The sequence below is a fragment of the Bubalus bubalis genome, chromosome 3 (genome assembly GCF_019923935.1).
Source record: "Bubalus bubalis isolate 160015118507 breed Murrah chromosome 3, NDDB_SH_1, whole genome shotgun sequence".
Classification (NCBI taxonomy): Eukaryota; Metazoa; Chordata; class Mammalia; order Artiodactyla; family Bovidae; genus Bubalus; species Bubalus bubalis.
The window spans coordinates 334,653-352,891 of NC_059159.1; the positions used below are offsets into that span (position 1 = coordinate 334,653).

The window sequence follows — 18,239 nt, forward strand, 5'->3', positions numbered from 1 at the left end:
TCTCAAAAACGACAGAATGATCTCTGTTCATTCCCAAGGCAAACCATTCAATATCATGGTAATCCAAGTCTGTGCGCTGACCAGTAATGCTGTAGAAGCTGAAGTTGAACGGTTCTATGAAGACCTATAAGACCTCATAGAACTGACACCCAAAAAAGATGTCTTTTTCATTATAGGGGACTGGAATGCAAAAGTAGGAAGTCAAGAAACACCTGGAGTAACAGGCAAATTTGGCCTTGGAGTACAGAATGAAGCAGGGCAAAGGCTAATAGAGTTTTGCCAAGAGAACACACTGGTCATAATAAACACCCTCTTCCAACAACACAAGAGAAGACTCTATACATGGACATCACCAGATGGTCAACACCGAAATCAGATTGATTATATTCTTTGCAGCCAAAGATGGAGAAGCTCTATACAGTCAGCAAAAACAAGACCAGGAGCTGACTGTGGCTCAGATCATGAACTCCTTATTGCCAAATTCAGATTGAAATCGAAGAAAGTAGGGAAAACCACTAGACCATTCAGGTATGGCCTAAATCAAATCCCTTACGATTATACACAGGAAGTGACAAATAGAGTCAAGGGTTTAGATCTGATAGACAGAGTGCCTAAAGAACTACAGACGGAGGTTCATGACATTGTACAGGAGGCAGTGATCAAGATTATCCTCAAGAAAAAGAATTGCAAAAAGGCAAAATGGCCATCTGAGGAGGCCTTACAAATATCTGTGAAAAGAAGAGAAGTGAAAGGCAAAGGAGAAAAGGAAAGTTATACCCATTTGAATGCAGAGTTCCAAAGAATAACAAGGAGAGATAAGAAAGCCTTCCTCAGCGATCAATGCAAAGAAATATAGGAAAACAATAGAATGGGGAAGACTAGAGATCTCTTCAAGAAAATTAGGGATACCAAGGGAACATTTCATCCAAAGATGGGCTCGATAAAGGACAGAAATGGTATGCACCTAACAGAAGAAGAAGATACTAAGACGATGTGGCAAGAATACCCAGAAGAACTGTACAAAAAAGATCTTCATGACCCAGATAATCACGATGGTGTGATCACTCACCTAGAGCCAGACATCCTGGAATGCGAAGTCAAGTGGACCGTAGGAAGCATCACTAGAAATAAAGCTAGTGGAGGTGATAGAATTCCAGTTGAGCTATTCCAAATCCTAAAAGATGATGCTGTGAAAGTGCTACATTCAGTATGCCAGCAAATTTGGAAAACTCAGCAGTGGCCACTGGAGTGAAAAAGGTCAGTTTTCATTCCAATCCCAAAGAAAGGCAATGCCAAAGAATGTTCAAACTACCGCAGAATTGCATTTATCTCACATGCTAGTAAAGTAATGCTCAAAATTCTCCAAGCCAGGCTTCAACAGTACTTGAACCATGAATTTCCAGATGTTCAAGCTGGATTTAGAAAAGACAGAGCAACCAGAGATCAAATTGCCAACATCTGCTGGATCATTGAAAAGGCAAGAGAGTTCCAGAAAAACATCGACTTCTGCTTTATTGACTATGCCAAAGCCTTTACCTGTGTGGATCACAATAAACTGTGGAATATCCATAAAGAGATGGGAATACGAGACCACCTGACCTGCCTCCTGAGAAATCTGTATGCAGGTCAGGAAGCAACAGTTAGAACTGAAATGGAAAAACAGACTGGTTCCAAATCGAGAAAGGAGTACTTCAAGGCTGTATATTGTCACCCTGCTTATTTAACATATATGCAGAGTACATCATGAGAAACATTGGGCTGGATGAAGCACAAGCTGGAATCAAGATTGCTGGGAGAAATAGCAATAACCTCAGATGTGCAGATGACACCACTCTTATGGCAGAAAGCGAAGAAGAACTAAAGAGCCTCTTGATGAAAGTGAAAGAAGAGAGTGAAAAAGTTGGCTTAAAGCTCCACATTCAGAAAACTAAGATCATGGCATCTGGTCCCATCACTTCATGGCAAATAGATGGAGAAACAGTGGAAACAGTGTCAGACTTTATTTTTTGGGGCTCCAAAACTACTATGGATGGTGACTGCAGCCATGAAATTAAAAGACGCTTACTCCTTGGAAGGAAAGTTATGACCAACCTACACAGCATGTTAAAAAGCAGAGACATTAGTTTGCCAACAAAGATCTGTCTAGTCAAAGCTATGGTTTTTCCTGTGGTCATGTATGGATGTGAGAGTTGGACTATAAAGAAAGCTGAGCACCGAAGAATTGATGCTTTTGAACTGTGGTGTTGGAGAAGACTTTTGAGAGTCCCTTGGACTGCAAGGAGATCCAGCCAGTCAATCCTAAGGGATATCAGTCCTGAATATTCATTGGAAGGAGTGATGCTGAAGCTGAAACTCCAATACCTTGGTTACCTGATGTGAAGAACTGACTCATTGGAAAAGACCCTGATGCTGGAAAATATTGAAGGTGGGAGGAGAAGGGGGAGACAGAGGATGAGATGGTTTGATGGCATCACGAACTCAATGGACATGAGTTTGAGTAAGCTCCGGGAGCTGGTGATGGACAGCGAGTCCTGGTGTGCTGCAGTCCATGGTGTCGCAAAGAATCGGACACGACTGAGTGACTGAAGTGAACTGAAGGATCCCAGAAGAGCCCCGTCCACTTAGGAGCCGCCAGAGGGCAGGCTCCGCCGTCTTCAATGCAGTAGCCAGAGGGACCCTTTGGAACCCTGGTGAAAGCTCCAAGCCGCCCAGGGCTCCTCCCGCAGAGCAGAGGGCCAAGTGCTCACTGGTGGCCACAGTCCCCTCTCTGAGCCTCATCTTCCGCTGCCCGCTCAGCCGGTCCGGCCCTGGACAGACTCTCGAGGGGCTGTGACACCTGGTGTTTCCGCTGCCTGACATGGTCTCTCCGAGGCCCCCACAAGCCTGGCCTTCTGGCCCCTTCCAGGCCTCCAAAGCCGCTGCCATCTCAGCCTTCACCCTGACGCTGCGGGTTTTTCTTGATGCCTGTGTGTCTCCCCTGTGACAATATAAACACTGCACGAGTCGTCTGTTTTATTCATTCACTGCTGTGAAAGTTTCCCCACTACCTCGAAGGCTGCCTGCTTAATGGCAGGCTCTCGAAAAATGTTTGTTGAATGAATAAATAAATGAATCTCTGTGTGCCCATGATTCAGTCTGGGGGGCTGGTTTTAAAATTCTCAATGAACATTTGCTGGATTTGAATAGAAACTTGAAAACATACCGGTGGAGCGTCGGGGGGCAGATGGGCAGAACAAGGGCTGGTGGCATGAGCTCCTCAGGCAGAGCCCCCCCCACAGAGCCCCCAGGGCACAGCCCCCAGGGCAGAGCCCCCCAGGCAGAGACAAAACAGCCTCTCAGAGGCACAGTGGCCTGGCCAAGAGTGAGGAGGTCCCTGGGCCTTGTGAGGGTCCCGGGAGAGGCTCTGCCTCAGGCAGGACAGTGGGAGGACCTGGCACCCTGTGCGTCTCTGAGCTTGGAACTCGCGGAAACAGGAAGGTGTTTTCACTTAGCAGGTTGAGCAGATTCCCACAAGGCCAGGCACCAAAATAACAGCCAAATGAATGAATGAACGAATGCTCCTATCCTCGGAACTTAGCATCGTCAGCACACACATTCCCAGCAAGTGTTTGCTGGCTGAACGAGAACTGAAGAAAACAGAGGCCAGTGGGGGGCGGGCGCGCAACGGAGGCAGGTGCGGCGGGTGAGGGCCTGAGGGTCCCTGCCACCCCAGACCCGCACCGTCTGCTTTCAATGCTTACGAGGATACACACAGAGAGGAGCCCGAAGGGCACAGCCTGGCGGGCGTGTGTCCACACCAGTGTGACCACCTCCAGACCGAGGTGCAGACCACGTCCACCCCCTGGAGGCTCCACAAAGGGAGCCACACGCCGACTTGCCTCGCCCGGGTGAGTTCTGCCTGCACGTGAACTTGACGTGAATGGAGGCAGACGGGGTCAGACTCTGCTTCTCCATCTGCCTTCTGTGAGCCGGGAGTCACCATGTGAACGCCAACCATCGCAATCTGGGTGTGAACGCGGGCTGGCAGGTGGCCCCCACCGCGGACGTGGGTTCCGGGGTTTGAAGTGCACATTACTGCCTCCGCCGGGGAGTTGTCTTGAGCAGAACAATTTCCACCTTCTTTGAGGAGAGCACCCCATCTTAAGAGCCGCCCTCAGTCTGACAGCTGAATCGTTCCTTTCCGGGCTGCGTGAGTCAGACCCAGGGCCCGGCATCGTGCTCTATTCTGTCACGATGCCGTCCCCACCTCTTCCGAGAAGCCCGCCGTGACAGCCTGGCCCACAGCCAGCAGCCGGCACCCATAGGCTGCACTGGGGGGGACGGTCTCACTTTGCCTTCACACCCCACCTCTCACCCCCCAGCCCCAGCAGCGTCAGCATAGGCCCTGTGTCCCAGAGTCCCTGCAGCAGGTCTGAGGTCTTTACAAGACCCCGAGCTTCCCACAGCTCTCCCCACGTGCAGCAGTCATGGGGCTGTGAGCTCCAGGCTGGAGAAGAAGCTGGGGACGAGCAGGGGCAGAGCCGGACACCAAGCGCTGGCCACGTCCTGGTGGGGAAGCCCACCTTGGCCTCGCCGCTGCCCACAGGGGCATTACCTGAGTGCGGCCGCATGGACGAAATGGACTATGCGAGGCACCCGCGCATAAGAGAGGTTCGGAGGTCATAGGTCAGTGATGAGGAGAGGAACCTGGGGCTAGATGCAGGGCCTGAATCCTGATGTCAACACCTGCCAGCTCGGTGGCCTCAGGGCAGCTGCCTAACCTCTCTGTTCCTCAGTCTCCTCATGTGCACAATGGAAGCAGGGACAGCAAGGCACCCATGGCTGCCGAGGACTAACCACACCAGTCTGTCCATCTATCCGTCTGCCTGTCCAGTGCTTGGGACAGTTCCTGGCACGCAATAAAGGCCGTGTAAGTACCAGCTCAAGCTATGACTGTTTGACAATTAATTGAATGAAACCGTGGCAGTTACGAGGCTGAGCGAACACATGGAGAGCTCTTGCGATGATGCACAGCACCCTTGGGGCACCGTGAGTGCTCAGGAGGCATCTGCTCTTGCTTTAAAAGTATTCGTGCTTTGGCTCTTACACAGAGAAGTGAGCTGGAGGGTGTGGGGTGGATACGCAGGGAAGGTGGGGGGCACAAGTGCGCTGTTAGGACTGAGCAGGGCTGGCCTGGCCGCCTTCCTGCTTGTGGGTGTCTCGGCATTCTACTTCTTAGAAGAGGAGGGTCTCCTCCGTGTCTTTGGGCCCCAGCACCTTCCAGAGCACTCTGCACAGGTCACATTCCAAAGACTTGTTGATTGACAGCCAGAAATGAGCTAGAGAGAGCACCCCATTTAAAGACACAAGAAAACCAAGTCGATTTCCTTCCCCATCCTCCAGGGAGGGGGAGATAGAAGGCGGGCCTACACGCGCCTTTGGAGAGGATGAGGGCTTTTAAGGTTGAAGATGAGGGCTTTGTTTTCAGCTCCAGCAAAGACTGAACAAGGAGGAACAGGCATCACCATGAAAGGCCCAGAGATGCTGATGAGATTTGAGAAATAACTAGCTCAAGTACTGGCCATCTCGGCCACAGATGGCTGGACATGCAGCTTGCTCTCTGCCTACTGTCCACTGGCACTTTTATCCTGACCACGATGGCTGCTAATGGCTAAAAGCCACATTAATGAGCAGTGTGTGTGTTCTGTGCCCGACTCTTTGCGATCCCGTGGACTGTAGCTGTGGGGTCTTCTGTCCATGGGGTCCTGCAGGTAAGAATACTGGAGTGGGTCACCATCTCCTCCCATTAATGAGCAGTGAGGACCATTAACTTGGCAACGGGGACCCCTGGAAGCTGATACCCCAGCATTGACTGGCATTTGGTGGGTTGGTGGCCGAGCTGGCATAAAGAGCAGGGTCGGGGAGGAGGGGGATGGAGGTGGCGCAGGTCACAGTGGACTCTGCCTTCCTCACAAGATCTCCCAGGGAAAGACCTTTTCTAAAGAATTTACACTAATGGAATCGGCAATGGAAAAATGTTGAGACAGAATTCTTTATTTTAAAGCATTTGAGGTTTGGTTTTTTTTTTTTTTTTTTTGGTGCAACGAAGCATGCTTAAACTTGCCATGAGGTGATTTTTCAGGAAAAAACAAAAAGCATCTTCTGTTCAAACTTCATTGGATTCATATTTAAAGAAACCTTGGCCAGTCTGGCTCAGGCAGGAAAGTGCCTCCAAAGGAAGATATCATGGTGGAGCTTTTATATTAAGGACTTGTATTTACATATGTGATAAAAGTTTGTACGAGCATCTATCTGGGTTTACTTGCCTTTCACTTACCGTTGCGGTCACTGGGGGCACTTCTATTATGTGAGGTGGATTTCTAGGAATGGAAACCAGTGTGCAAATTGTGCTTATAGGAAATAAAGATTTGATGGTAGATGGCTTTGAAAGGCTTTCATCCAGGAATCGATTTGGTTATAAGTCAGGGGTCACCTGAAATAAAACACTGATGCGAGGTGACTGGGCAGGGTGCCTGGGGCTGTTCCTGGATATGCTTCCGAAGAAAGAAAGCAGACACCCCGGGTGCCGAGGGGCACACAGGGGCGTCCACCTGCTCGGGGCTGCAGACTGGCCCGGGGCTTCGCAAAGTTGTGTCATGTTTATGTATCCGCACCCCCAACATGGTAGAAAATCAGAAAAAGACAGGAGATAAGATAAACCACTCAGAGTTTCGGTGACCATCGTTAAAAAAAAATTCTGGTGAATTTTTCCCCAAGATTCTTTTCAGACCTCACAGAACAGCAAGAGCCTCATTCACATCTATTTGTACAGATGACCTTTAGAGGCTTCCTATCTGTGGGTTTTTCACTCACTCAATTTGCTATTTAATAGAGTTCTCCTCATGTTTAATAACCCTCCTAATAATCACAGAGTTAAAAGAATACATTTTTATCTAGTAAATGTCTCAAGAACTTTCAAAAGACTGCCTTGAACAGGAAGAGGGAGAGGGCTTGTAAGCTTTAAATATGGCAGACAAGACAGGGAAAGGGAGAAATAATTAGAAATACAAGTTAGAAAGAAAGAAAGGGAGCCGGGTGGGGGTGGGGGAGGACGGGCTGGGAGATGGGCAGGAACGGAGGAGCAGGTTTGGAGGACGGGGTGATGGGGGTGGTGAAGAACCCAAACAAGGACCTGGGGCCACGCAGCAGAGCGACACCGAGTGGGAGGGGGCGCTGCCAGTGGTGGGGGGCAGGCCAGGGGCCAGCAGGCAACGCCCCGAGAAGTAGACCGCCAGGGCCATGGCCGTGGGTGACAAGGGGCCGCCAAGGTGGGAGAGGGAAGGCCCTCCAAATGGTTAAGCCCGTGGGGAAGCTCCAGCCCCAGGCATCTGGCCTCGACTCACGTGCAGGAATCCGTGGGCAGAAAGATAACAAAAGCTATTTTTCATGCAAGAGGAGTTGGACATCAGGAAAAATCAGAGCCCCTTTGTATGACATGCCAAACTGCTGAAGCGAGAGAATGTCTCGGGTGAGGGCTCGGATGAGAGCGGGGACGGCACGCTCGCCCCGGGGAGCCAGCCCTCAATGTGAGCTTGTTATCGTCCGGAAGCAAGTGTGGGGTGTCCCCCTCCCACCGCACGGCCAGACGAGCTGGTGACACGGCCTTGGCTGGACTGCCCGGCCCTTGGAAGGAAGCCTGGGTGTCCTGAGATGTCCCCAGGGAGTCTTTGGGGAGCCACGGTCTCCTCCCAGCTTGCGGTGTGGTCTGGGGGCTGGAGATGAGCCGGGCTCCCGCCTCCAGACCCACCCTCATGGGGCCCCCCCATAGCTCCTTGTGCAGGGCGGTCTCTGGGCGTTGGGCCACACCCAAGCACCAATGTCTCCACTCAGCTCCTGCCAGCAGATCTGCCCAGTAGGTGTTGTTAATGTACCCATTTTACAGAGTAAGCAACTGAGGCTCAGAGAGAAGGCAATGACTGGTCGCAGGGCTCGCCGCCACTGGGAGGCAAAGCTGAACTCAAACCCTGACTCACTCTGGGCCCCGCACCTCACATCCACCAGCACGTCCTCCAAGGAGCCGCTCAGCTGCTAGAAATCTCAAATCTACCGTGAGGCAGGTGTGTGCAGAGCCCTGTGTGTTTCCTATCTATCCTCCTGACAACCCTGAGACAGGCCTTTGCAGAAGCACAGGAGGCGGCCCTGCCGTTGGGTGTGTTCTGAGGCTCTGTCCTCGCCGCGTCCTCTCCTCCTGTGGGTCCCCAGGACCAGACAGCAAGCTCCCGGGCCGTGCGGTACCCACCGAGCCCAGCATAAGGCCAGGCCTCAGCAGGGGCCCCGTGATGGCCCAGGGTGCACGCTTCACTCTCTGAGGAAGCGCCCGGCCCTGCATTCGTGGGGCCAGGGGAGAACAGGAGCGGCGGCTCCAGCCTCCCCTGCCCTGCAGGCCAGCCACCGCCTCCCTGAAGCTTCAGAGCCCATCTCCCCTGCCCCACCTTCTCCCACCAGTAATCTGGGGGGTGGAGGGGGCATCCAGTGCAAAGTGAAAATGTGGGTTCTCCTCTTCAAAAATGACCGAGAATGTTCCACTGGTGATGGCCTGTTACTGGGGCCTGGGGTCTTTCCAGGCCAGTCTTGATGTAAAATGTTCTGGGTTGTGCCCCCTCCTACTCCACCATCTCTGCCCGCCCGAATCTAAGACTGCCAGCATTTCAGGATCCAAGAACACTTCGTATACCGCCTCACGCACATAAAACCACATGAGAAACCTCTGCTCTGCTATTTTATCTAGAACTTTGGTTCAGAAAATACAAAGATCCCACTGCTCTCTGTCCCGCTGCAGAACTGGAGGCGGTGGGTCAGCAGTCACGGCCTGACATCCTGTCACAGGGAAGCCCCTGCCAGCATCCCTCGGTGATGGATGGCGGATGCCCCGCCCCCTGGTCCCCACGCCCCTGCCCTGTGTCAGGGAGCGGAAGCCCTCTGACCAGCCCACCAGAAGCCTCCTGTCCCCGACCCTAGGGCAGTCCTCCTTGCTTCTGTGTCTTAGGGAATGGCTCCACTGCCTGGGGATGTTGACTGCTGTAACTCCATTTTACAGACGAGAAAACGGAGGCTCAGGGAAGCCAAGCAACTTGCCCAAGGTCACAGAGCTGAAGCAGAGCAGGGTTCAAATGCAGCTCTCTCTGACTCCCTCCCCACCCCCCAGCCTTCCTATTAAGCATCACGCGGACTTGGTTCAGAGATCACCTGCCCTGAGTCTTCCTGAGGGTGAAGCCCCTGCTGGGAGCTGTTAGGTGTCTGGGGCTTTACAGATTGGGGAACGAGCCTGACGTCGTCCCATCGATGGCCATCGAGCTGGGGGTGATGTGATCTGGTTTATATTCTTACAAGGTCTTCCTGGCTGCGTGTGGAGAAGGGCTCACACAGGGGCAGGCAGGCTGGTCAGCACTCTCCTTGGGGAACCCAGACGAGAAATGACAGAGGCTGGGAGCCAGCTGGGGGCTGTGAGGAACCCGGTGGGGATGTGGCGGGGAAGGGGTCTGACCTCATCTCTACGGTGGCCGGCCCTGGGCTGAGCACAGAGCAGGTCACCAGTGCTTCCTGAGAACCAGTGACTGAGTGGGTGGGAGAGGGGCCGGCTGACTCTGGAGGTGGGAACACGCAGGAGCGTGTCTGAGGACGAGGCTGCCACCAGCATGCCAGTCCTCGCTGAGTGTCAGGGTGAAAAAAGGCCAAGCCAAGTGTTTCCAAGAAAATGAGCCTGAAATCCTGGACCTTCTGCAGGGCCTCCGTGGAGCAGAGCAGTCCCCAAGTGACCTCTCATTGGAGAGTCACACAACCCAGGGGAGTGGAGAAGAGGACACGGGAGGATGGAAGGAAGAAGAGGAAGAAAAGATGGAGGGAGGGGGGAGGAAAGAGGGAGACAGAGGTAGAGAGGATGGAGGGGAGGGGGGAGGGGAGGGGGGAGGAGTGAGGGGGGAGGGGGGAGGGGGGATGGAGGGGGATAGAGGGAGGGGAGGAAGAGGGAGGGGGAGGGAGGGAAAGAAGGGTATCGCTTGCCACCTGACAGCCGAGCCCTCAGCGGCTCCAGGAGGTCAGGGTTGGGTGCACACGCCCGTCCAGATGCTGGCGGCAGCACTGGCCCGGGCACAGGCCTGCCGACGCCCGCCTGATGCTTCCATAGCCAGCCCCCCGTCCTCCTCTGTCCAGCCCCTTTCCCGTGACACTGGAGTTCCCGGCTGCAGCCTCGGTGCCCGCCAGGAAACAGGAGGGGGGACACGTGGCCTGGGTGCCTGCCATCACCCCCTGGGTGCGGCCTTGGAGCTAGACCCTATTTCAGCTCTTAATTGAGGGCCCTTGGGTTCTGATTTCATGGTTCACAGAAGCCATTCAGTGTGGTTCTGCCTCTGAGGGCATGAAACACGGGCCTGAACATCCCAGGGATGCTCAGCTTCTTTCATTCCTAGACCCTGGAGGCCAGTGAGCCAACCTGGGGCCCCACTCAGCTCAGCTGAAAAGGCTGGGTGACTTATTTTTTCTGGGGAAAACTTCCAAGTTTGAGGAAATAAGGGGAAGGCAAGGTGGTGCAGTGGTAAAGAATCTGCCTGCGAGACGCAGGAGATGTGGGTTCGATCCCTGGGTCAGGAAGATCCCCTGGAGGAGGAAATGGCAACCCACTCCAGTATTCTTTCCTGGAGAATCCCATGGACAGAGGAGACTGGGGGCTACAGTCATGGGGTCGCAAAGAGTCAGACACGGCTGAGCACACACATGCTGTCTGCTCTACAAAGACCCTGGAGCTCCATGAGGGGCTCCATGTGGACCCCAGCCCCATTCTGACTCCTCAAGGGCCTTCAAGATGCCAAGGAGCAGGTTGGCAGAGAAAGGCCCAGAGGGAGTAAGGTTCCTTCACGCTTCCAGGTGCCCAGGCAGGGGCCGGCCTCTGGGTGAGGCTGGGCAGACGGAGCCCTGACCAGGCAGCTCCCACCTGCTTCTGCTCCGGCTCCGTCACTAACGAGCTGTGTGACCTCGAGCAAGGCCCCTGCCCTCTCCAGTCTCTCTCTCCTTTGCTTGCAGAGTGGAGGGAGCCGGCCACAGCAGCCACGCCCCCAGGCAGGTGACTGGCCCACCTGCAATTCATCACTCATCAAAGGGAATGGGGCCAGGTACCATTCACGCCTCCCATCACCTAAAGCAGACTCCAGGCTGACCCCAGCAGAGATGCTCTCTGCCCCCAACTGACGCTCCACATGTTTTCGTGAAGAAAAGAGAAATAGTGGAGTTCCTATCAGGTACCGGGCATCAGGTATGCTCCTGCCCTGAACCTAAATGACTCCTCCCTTCGAGCAGAGATCTCCACGGGGGCAATTCTGCTTGCTCCTCTCCCCGTCGCCCAGGAGACGTCTGGCAAAGTCTGCAGACAGTTTGGTTGTCACAGCTTGGTGGGTGGCTTGGTAAGTGGCTTCCAGTCAGTCAAGCCAGAGATGCTGCTGAACGATCCACACTCACAAGGCCTCACAGTGAAGAACAAGCGGCTCAGGGGGTCCTCAGGCCCCTCCACCCCCCAGGCTCCCTCCTGCCTTGGCCTCGCCTGTCTCCTCCTGGAAGCGCCCCCTCCAGCCCTTCTCGGACAGCTCCTTCCCGTCCCCCCAACCAGCGGCCACCCTCCCCGGCCTCCTCAAGCACGCAGCCCGGACACACTGTTTACATCAAGCAGTCGTCAGTCCCTGGAAGTGTCAGCTGCCCCTTTAGAACGGCGGCTCCCACACGCCGACAGAGCAGCTGCTCCGTGAGCAGGGGCAGCGTGAGTGGACGAAGGCACGGACACAGGTGTGCCGGGCAGGCCGGGGGCACAGCCTTCTAGGTGTGGTGAAAGTGCAAATGTCAGTCGCTCAGTCGTGTCCGACTCTTTGTGACCCCACGGACTGTAGCCCGCCAGGCTCCCCTGACCATGGGGTTCTCCAGGCACGAGTACTGGAGTGGGCTGCCATGCCCTTCTCCAGGGCATCTTCCCGACCCAGGGATCGAACCTGGGTCTCCCGCACCATCGGCAGCTTCTTTACCATCTGAGCTGCCAGGGAAGCCTATATATGCCGAGAGCCACTGAACTAAGTTGTCTCAAAGGCTTTCCACCTGGAGAGCCAGCTTCCTGCAGGCTCACGTCGAGGCCACGCGGAGCCCGCAGGCTGTGGGTGGGGCTCTCTGGGGCTCGAGTGGCAGAAGGTCAAAGGTGGGAGGAACGTTCCAGATCAGCCACTTCCAGATGAGGAGACAGAGGCTGCCAGGCTCTCTGACACCCTGGATCTGATGACCTGAGGTTGCTTCCTACTCTGGGCTTCTGTTACTATGTCCTCGAAGTCCCCAGAGTCCTGGCCATCCGGATGGACACTGGAGATTCATTTTAAAGGGTGCTTAATTTTCTCTTGAGCCTTTCTGAAGCCCCTGCCAGGGAGCGCCTCCAAAGCCAGGTCTGCAGTGAGACCGTTAAGTCAGGCCGGGGTTCACCAGGAACCCCAGCTCGTCTTCTCTAAGTCAGCCGGCTCCAGCTGGGCTTTTCTTATAAGAAAAGAGAAAGGAGTGAAGGACAGAGGAGGATGAGAGATGGAGCAGGGCGTGAAGGGGAGGCAGGCATAAGAAGGGCTGCCAGGGCCCACCCGGGTGACTAGAGAGCAGGCGCCTGGCGGGAGGAAACGACTCACTGGAAAAGCCCCCGATGCTGGGAAAGACTGAGGGCAGGAGTGGAGGGGGTGACGGAGGATGACATGGTTGGATGGCATCACCGACTCAATGGACATGGGCTTGACCAAGCTCCGGGAGATGGTGAAAGACAGGGAAGCCTGGTGTGTTGCAGTCCACGGGGGCACAAAGAGTCAGACAGGACTGAACAAGAACAACCAGCTACAGAGCAGGGAGAGAAGGAAGAACACCGTTGCAGGCTGTGTCCTCCCCCGACCCACGCTGGCGCTCTGCCCCCAGGGTACTCGGTGGTGGGGCTCTGGGTGGTGAGCTGACGCGTGAGGTCATGAGGGTGGGGTCCCCACGAAGGTGTCAGTGTCCTCGGGATAAGGGAGCAGAGCAGAGAGCTCTCCCCGTTCTGAGGACATGGGAGGGGGTGGCCGCTCGCGAGGCAGGAAGCGGCTCTCACCGGGCACCAAGCTGCCCAGCACCTTGGTCTTGGGCTTCAGCCTCCAGAGCTGCAAGAAACACTGTCTGCAGTTTGAGCCGTTCTGCTGACCACATTCTGTGACGGCAGCCGAGCTGACTCAAACAGCCCCCACCCTGGCCCCATCTGTGTGGTTCAAGCACAGGGTTCCCCCGGCAGGTAGAAAGTTGGGCCCACCTGTTCAGCTCCAATCACATCCAGACGTGGGCAGGCACCCCGACACCCAGGGGCTGGGGCCCTCTTAACCCTCACTCCCGGCCCCACTGTCAAAGGCAGATCCTGAAGACTTGCACTGCAGAGTTGCTGGCAGTTACACAGACTAATGTCGGGTCCTGGAGGCCAGTGTGATGACTTGCGAGCAAACCTGGGGGACCAGGAGGGGCCAGGGGTCCAGCTGGAGAGCTGGGCACTGTGGGGAGCCTGTTCTCTGCCCACACCCCTGGTACTGATTGGACAGGCTGCCCATGAGTCAGCGCAAGAGAAGACAGACGCAAAACAGACAGGACGAGCCTGGAGCAGGGTGGGCGAAGGACGGTATTCAGATCCAAACCTCCCTGAGCGGATCCGTGTCAGCAGCGTGGTGTAAGGCAGGGCTTCCTGCTGACCCGCCGAGAGAGGGTTCCAGACGCAAGAAGCGCGTCCCTGGGCGGCGGGGCCTGGGTGGTTGTCGCTGGGCGGTCCTCCCTGGCTGGCCTCCCCCTGCCCTGCCCTGGGGCAGTACTGACACCTTCTCTTCCTCAGTGTGCATGGTGAGTGAGGTCTGGGTCCCTGGTGTGAGAGGTGCTGCCTGAGGTGGAGTGGGAAGGTTGCAGGGTCCAGGGTCTCCCCACCTCCCCAGCAGGCGCCTGGGACAAGCTGACATGAAGCAGGCATGGACAACCCCGGCACCCAGGCTGTGCTCTGGAGATGTGCTGTGGGCGTGCTGGGGGCAGTCCTGCTACAGGAACCTGGCAGACGCGGGGGCGCTGAACTCTGCCAGGACCTTTATTCTCGGCCCGGAGCTCCCCTGACGGCACCACAGTGACTGGGTCCCTCCAGCATCCAGCAGCTCAGCGTGGTCGCAGGTGATTTGCCAACACGAGCTGCTGCACTCGGAGACCAGAGTCTCCTCTTCTCTTCCTGCGTCTACAGGAGGCCCCCCACCCCGTCCCAAGCTCATAGCACACACTCCAGAATGCTTGTTTCTCTTCTACACCTCATCTGATCTCAGCGTGGTCGCGGGTGCTTTGCCAACACGAGCTGCTGCACTCGGAGACCTGAGTCTGCTCTTCTCTTCCTGAGTCTACAGGAGGCCCCCAACTCCGTCTCAAGCTCATAGCACACACTCAGGAATGCTTGTTTCTCTTATACACCTCATCTGATTCCAGGATGCACTAGAGACTGAACAAATGTGGGGTGGTGGTAGCTTTATGGAAAAGCCCACAAAGACTTGTTACTCCTTTCCCACGTCCCCAGCGCTGGGCTGAGAGCAAAGACACAAAGAAGGAAGGGGGCGGAGGTCTAGGGGACAGAGGGAGTGGGTGGCTGGCTGGGGGGGAGCAGGCTGGTCCCCAGTGTGGTGGGAAGAGAGAGAAGGGACAGTGTGTGTGTTACCCAGTGTGTGTGTCAGTTGAACATTCTCACTTCCAAATGCTTTCATGCTGCCACAAGCCAGTCTCAGAGCTGGGCTCCTCCGCTAGGTAGTCACGTGTACGTGTGTGCTCAGTCGTGTCTGACTCTCTGCGACCCCATGGACTGTAGCCACCAGACGCCTCTGTCCATGGCATCTCCCAGGCGAGAATACTGGAGTGGGTTGCCATTTCCTTCTCCAGGGGATTTTCCCGACCCAGGGATCGAACCCTCGTCTCCTATGACTCCTGGAATGGCAGGCAGAGTCTTTACCACGGTGCCGCCTGGAAGGTGCTTGGTTCTATTTTTAATGGGAACCCAGAAGAAGTTTGGAGAAGGGCAGGATGACGCGGTAGGAAGAGCTCTGCAGTGAGACAAAGGCTCCTACCTGGTGCCTCTCGGCACACCTGCTCCTCCCTGCAGACAGCACCCTCACGGCTGTGCCGAGTGTGCTGTGCGGGAACACGCACAACGTGCACGAGAGGACTGGGACGCTTGCCTAACACGGGGCCGTGGGGAGCCCAGGCTTTGGGGGCGGAAGAGGGGATGTCTGCGTGGTGAGGTGGGAGTAGCGGTGTTCTGCACACGGCCCTGCCAGACGGCAAGGACGCCTGAGGAACTGAGGGCGGGGCGCTCCTGCCCACACCACCATCCACGGGAAACAACCAGGGCGCTGACCTGCTGCTTGGGAGATGTCAGCAAACCCTCCAGAGCCCCACACTCACCACTGGCGCTTTATTAGCTACCTGCTGCAGCCATTCTTCAGTTTCAGCTTAGAGCTTTGAGCTTTTCATTTCCCCCCATGTAACCCTTTGGGGAACTTGGCTAGAAAGCAGGTGGAAATAATGCCCTGTACCCAAACAAGCCAATATTGAGGAGACCACGTCCCCAGGGAGTGCCAGCGGGGTCTCAGCCTGAATGCTTGCTGGCAGGGTGTTGGGGGGTCATAGGAGGCAGAGGCTGTTGGATTCTACGAAGTGCTTTTAGAAGATAAGCTGTCAGTTTTCGCCCGGGCTGATGGACTGTCAGGATGATTTGAGCACACCGAGGAATCCTGAACCAGCCCTCCCAGCCCTGGGTGGGTCCAAGGATGTCCTGGCCCTTGAGGGTGGGCTGGTTTGGCCCCCAGAACCCCTGAGCTCCTGGTGGTGACAGAGGCAGCCCCGCTCTTTCAGTAAAGTCCCCCAGATGGCAACACCCCACCCTCCCTCTGCCAGTGGAGCCAGCTGCCCAGATCAGCTTGGGGCTCTCTTGATGAACATCGAGTGCAAACGGCTCGAGGCAGCTGGCAAGATGCTAAGTGCAGCATCAATCCTAATTAGGATGAGAAATTAATAAAGGAGGCATGCGAGCCAGTCTGTAGAGGCCAGGCTTGCCGGTGTGGAGAAGCGAGTTCCAGTTTATGACAGGAAAACTGGAAGGCCTGGGGTCAATGCGTGGGTGTGGGTGACGACCGGGGGATGGCTTAACAGGATCATGTACATACCCAGCGCCCAGCAGAGCCTGTGAGTTAGAGCTCGGGGCCGGCAGCCTCCTTCTGTGTCTAACTCAGGTGCTGTGGCGGGGAGTGACGTGGGTGCGTCCTCCAGATGAGAGGAGTAGGTGTTCGCGATCTGATCAACTGCACCCCAGGAATGATGTTTTTCAAAAGAAAAGAGGGGGTGTCATCGTGAGCCCACAGATCCTTCTGGGGCTTTTCCGGGGCTGTTTCCCAAACTATTGATTGCACATTCCTGCTCTCAGAAGACTCCACTAGGCCTTGGCAATAAGCTTCAGGCTCAAAAGGCAAAGCAGCCTGGGCTGGAAGGGGATGTGTGTGGTGGGGAGGCTGTGCGGGGCAGAGGAAGAGGGAGAGGGGGGCGGGATTCCAGGCGAGAACAGGCAGGATGCGGAGGTGCAAGGCCGCCTCACCTGGCCGCCCTTCTCTACGCGGCCTCCGTGACCACGACCCCAAAGCCAGAAGAAGGGCCACCTCTTCCCGAGCTCCGCGCTCCTCCACGAAGTCCCAGCCATGCCGGACTCTGCGCCGGGGCTGAGGGGCTGGGGCCGCAGGCAGAAGTAGGGCTGAAGGCGAACTTCCCGACCCCCCGAGGGCGGAGCGAACACACGGGAAGGTTACCAGGAAGAAAGAGGAGACTGTTCGAGGATCGTGGGGAGGAACCCTCCCCCAGCTCCTCACCCCTTTTCCGACCTGAAAGCCCAGACCAAGCGGGGACCGTCCACAACCCGGCTGGGACCCCGCCGCCCGACGGCCACCTGTTAGTGCAAGCTCCGCAGCAGGGCCGGCGGGAGGCGCTCAGCTCCGGCGCACGGCGCCATTGGCGGGGTCCCCCGGAGCGAGCGGTCTCCACTGCCCGGGGGCACCCAGTCCGGGCCCCCGGAGGCATCCATCCTTACAACACCTACTAGCTTGCCCGCCGCGCACCTGGGAGCGCAGCGTCGCGTCCCTCCTGCCCCGCCCGGCGGCCACGCCCCTCCAGGCCGCCCCTGGTCCGCGGGTAATTGCAGACCCCGGCCTCGGGACCTGCTCGGGGGGACTTGGTGACGCTCCCCATCCACTCGCCTCCCCATCGAGCCAGCAGGAGCGGCCAGCAGCCCCGGGAAGAGTACATGGCGGAGCAAGGTCTCGGCAGACATCAGGCTTGGGAGACCCGGGTCTCCCAGACCCCCTCGGCGCCCAGCCCCTACTCCCACCCCTCGGCGGGGCCCGGAGCGATCTCGGAGCGGCCCTCGCGCTCCCCGCCCCCGGCCGGCCCCGCCCCAGAATGGCCAGTTCCCATAGCAATCGCACAGACACCGGTTGCCAAGCAACCTCTCCCCCTCCTCCCTCCCCTCCTCTCGCGTCCGCTCCCCCCAGCCTCAGCCTCCTCCCGCCCCCTCGCCAGCCTCCACCTCCCCTGTGGGCCCCGGCGCGGCCCCTCGGGATCGCTCTGGTCTCGGGCTGCGCGCGCGCGCGTGAGTTTCTGTGTGTTTCATTGTGTCAATGTGCGAGGGGGTGTGCGTGTGCCAGTGGAGAGTTTGTGGGATCCGTGTGTTGGGGGGGCCCCCCGTGGCCGCGACGGGACCCGCCCGCTCGCTCTGGCTCCTTTGTGTCTCGCGCGGAGCCAGTGCCGCGCCCACCCGTTCCTGGCCGGCGCCCGGAGCCGGGTGTGTGTGTGTGCGCGCGTGTGTCTGGGCGCGCGCGCGGGGTGGGGGGGGGGGGGAGGCCGGGCCGGCCGTACCTTCGATGCAGCACACGCGCCACAGCCCCGAGTGGGTGAGGTCGCCGCGGGTGCGGCGGGGCGGGGGCCCGTCGTCCATGGTCAGGTTGGTGCCGTTGCAGATGTGCGCGCTGGAGTAGAGCCAGTAGTCCGTGCCGATGGCGATGGCCATGAGCGAGAAGGCGGCGAAGGCTCCGGCCGTGGTCAGCAGCGTCTGCAGCCCGCGGTCGCATCGCACCATGGTGGGCGCCTCATAGCCCGCCGCCCGCCGGCCCGGCCCGCCGCGCCCG

The 18,239-nt window shown here is 57.0% G+C and overlaps 1 protein-coding gene across 1 annotated transcript in view; it reads right to left on the minus strand.

The window, feature by feature from the left end:
- Positions 1-18,239, minus strand: part of CACNG4 (calcium voltage-gated channel auxiliary subunit gamma 4) — a 51,851-nt gene extending 33,612 nt beyond the window's left edge. Inside the window, exon 1 of the mRNA XM_025279316.3 lies at positions 17,971-18,239. Within this exon, the coding sequence (XP_025135101.1) occupies positions 17,971-18,190 (220 nt within the window). The 5' untranslated portion in view covers positions 18,191-18,239. The remainder of the gene's footprint in view (positions 1-17,970) is intronic.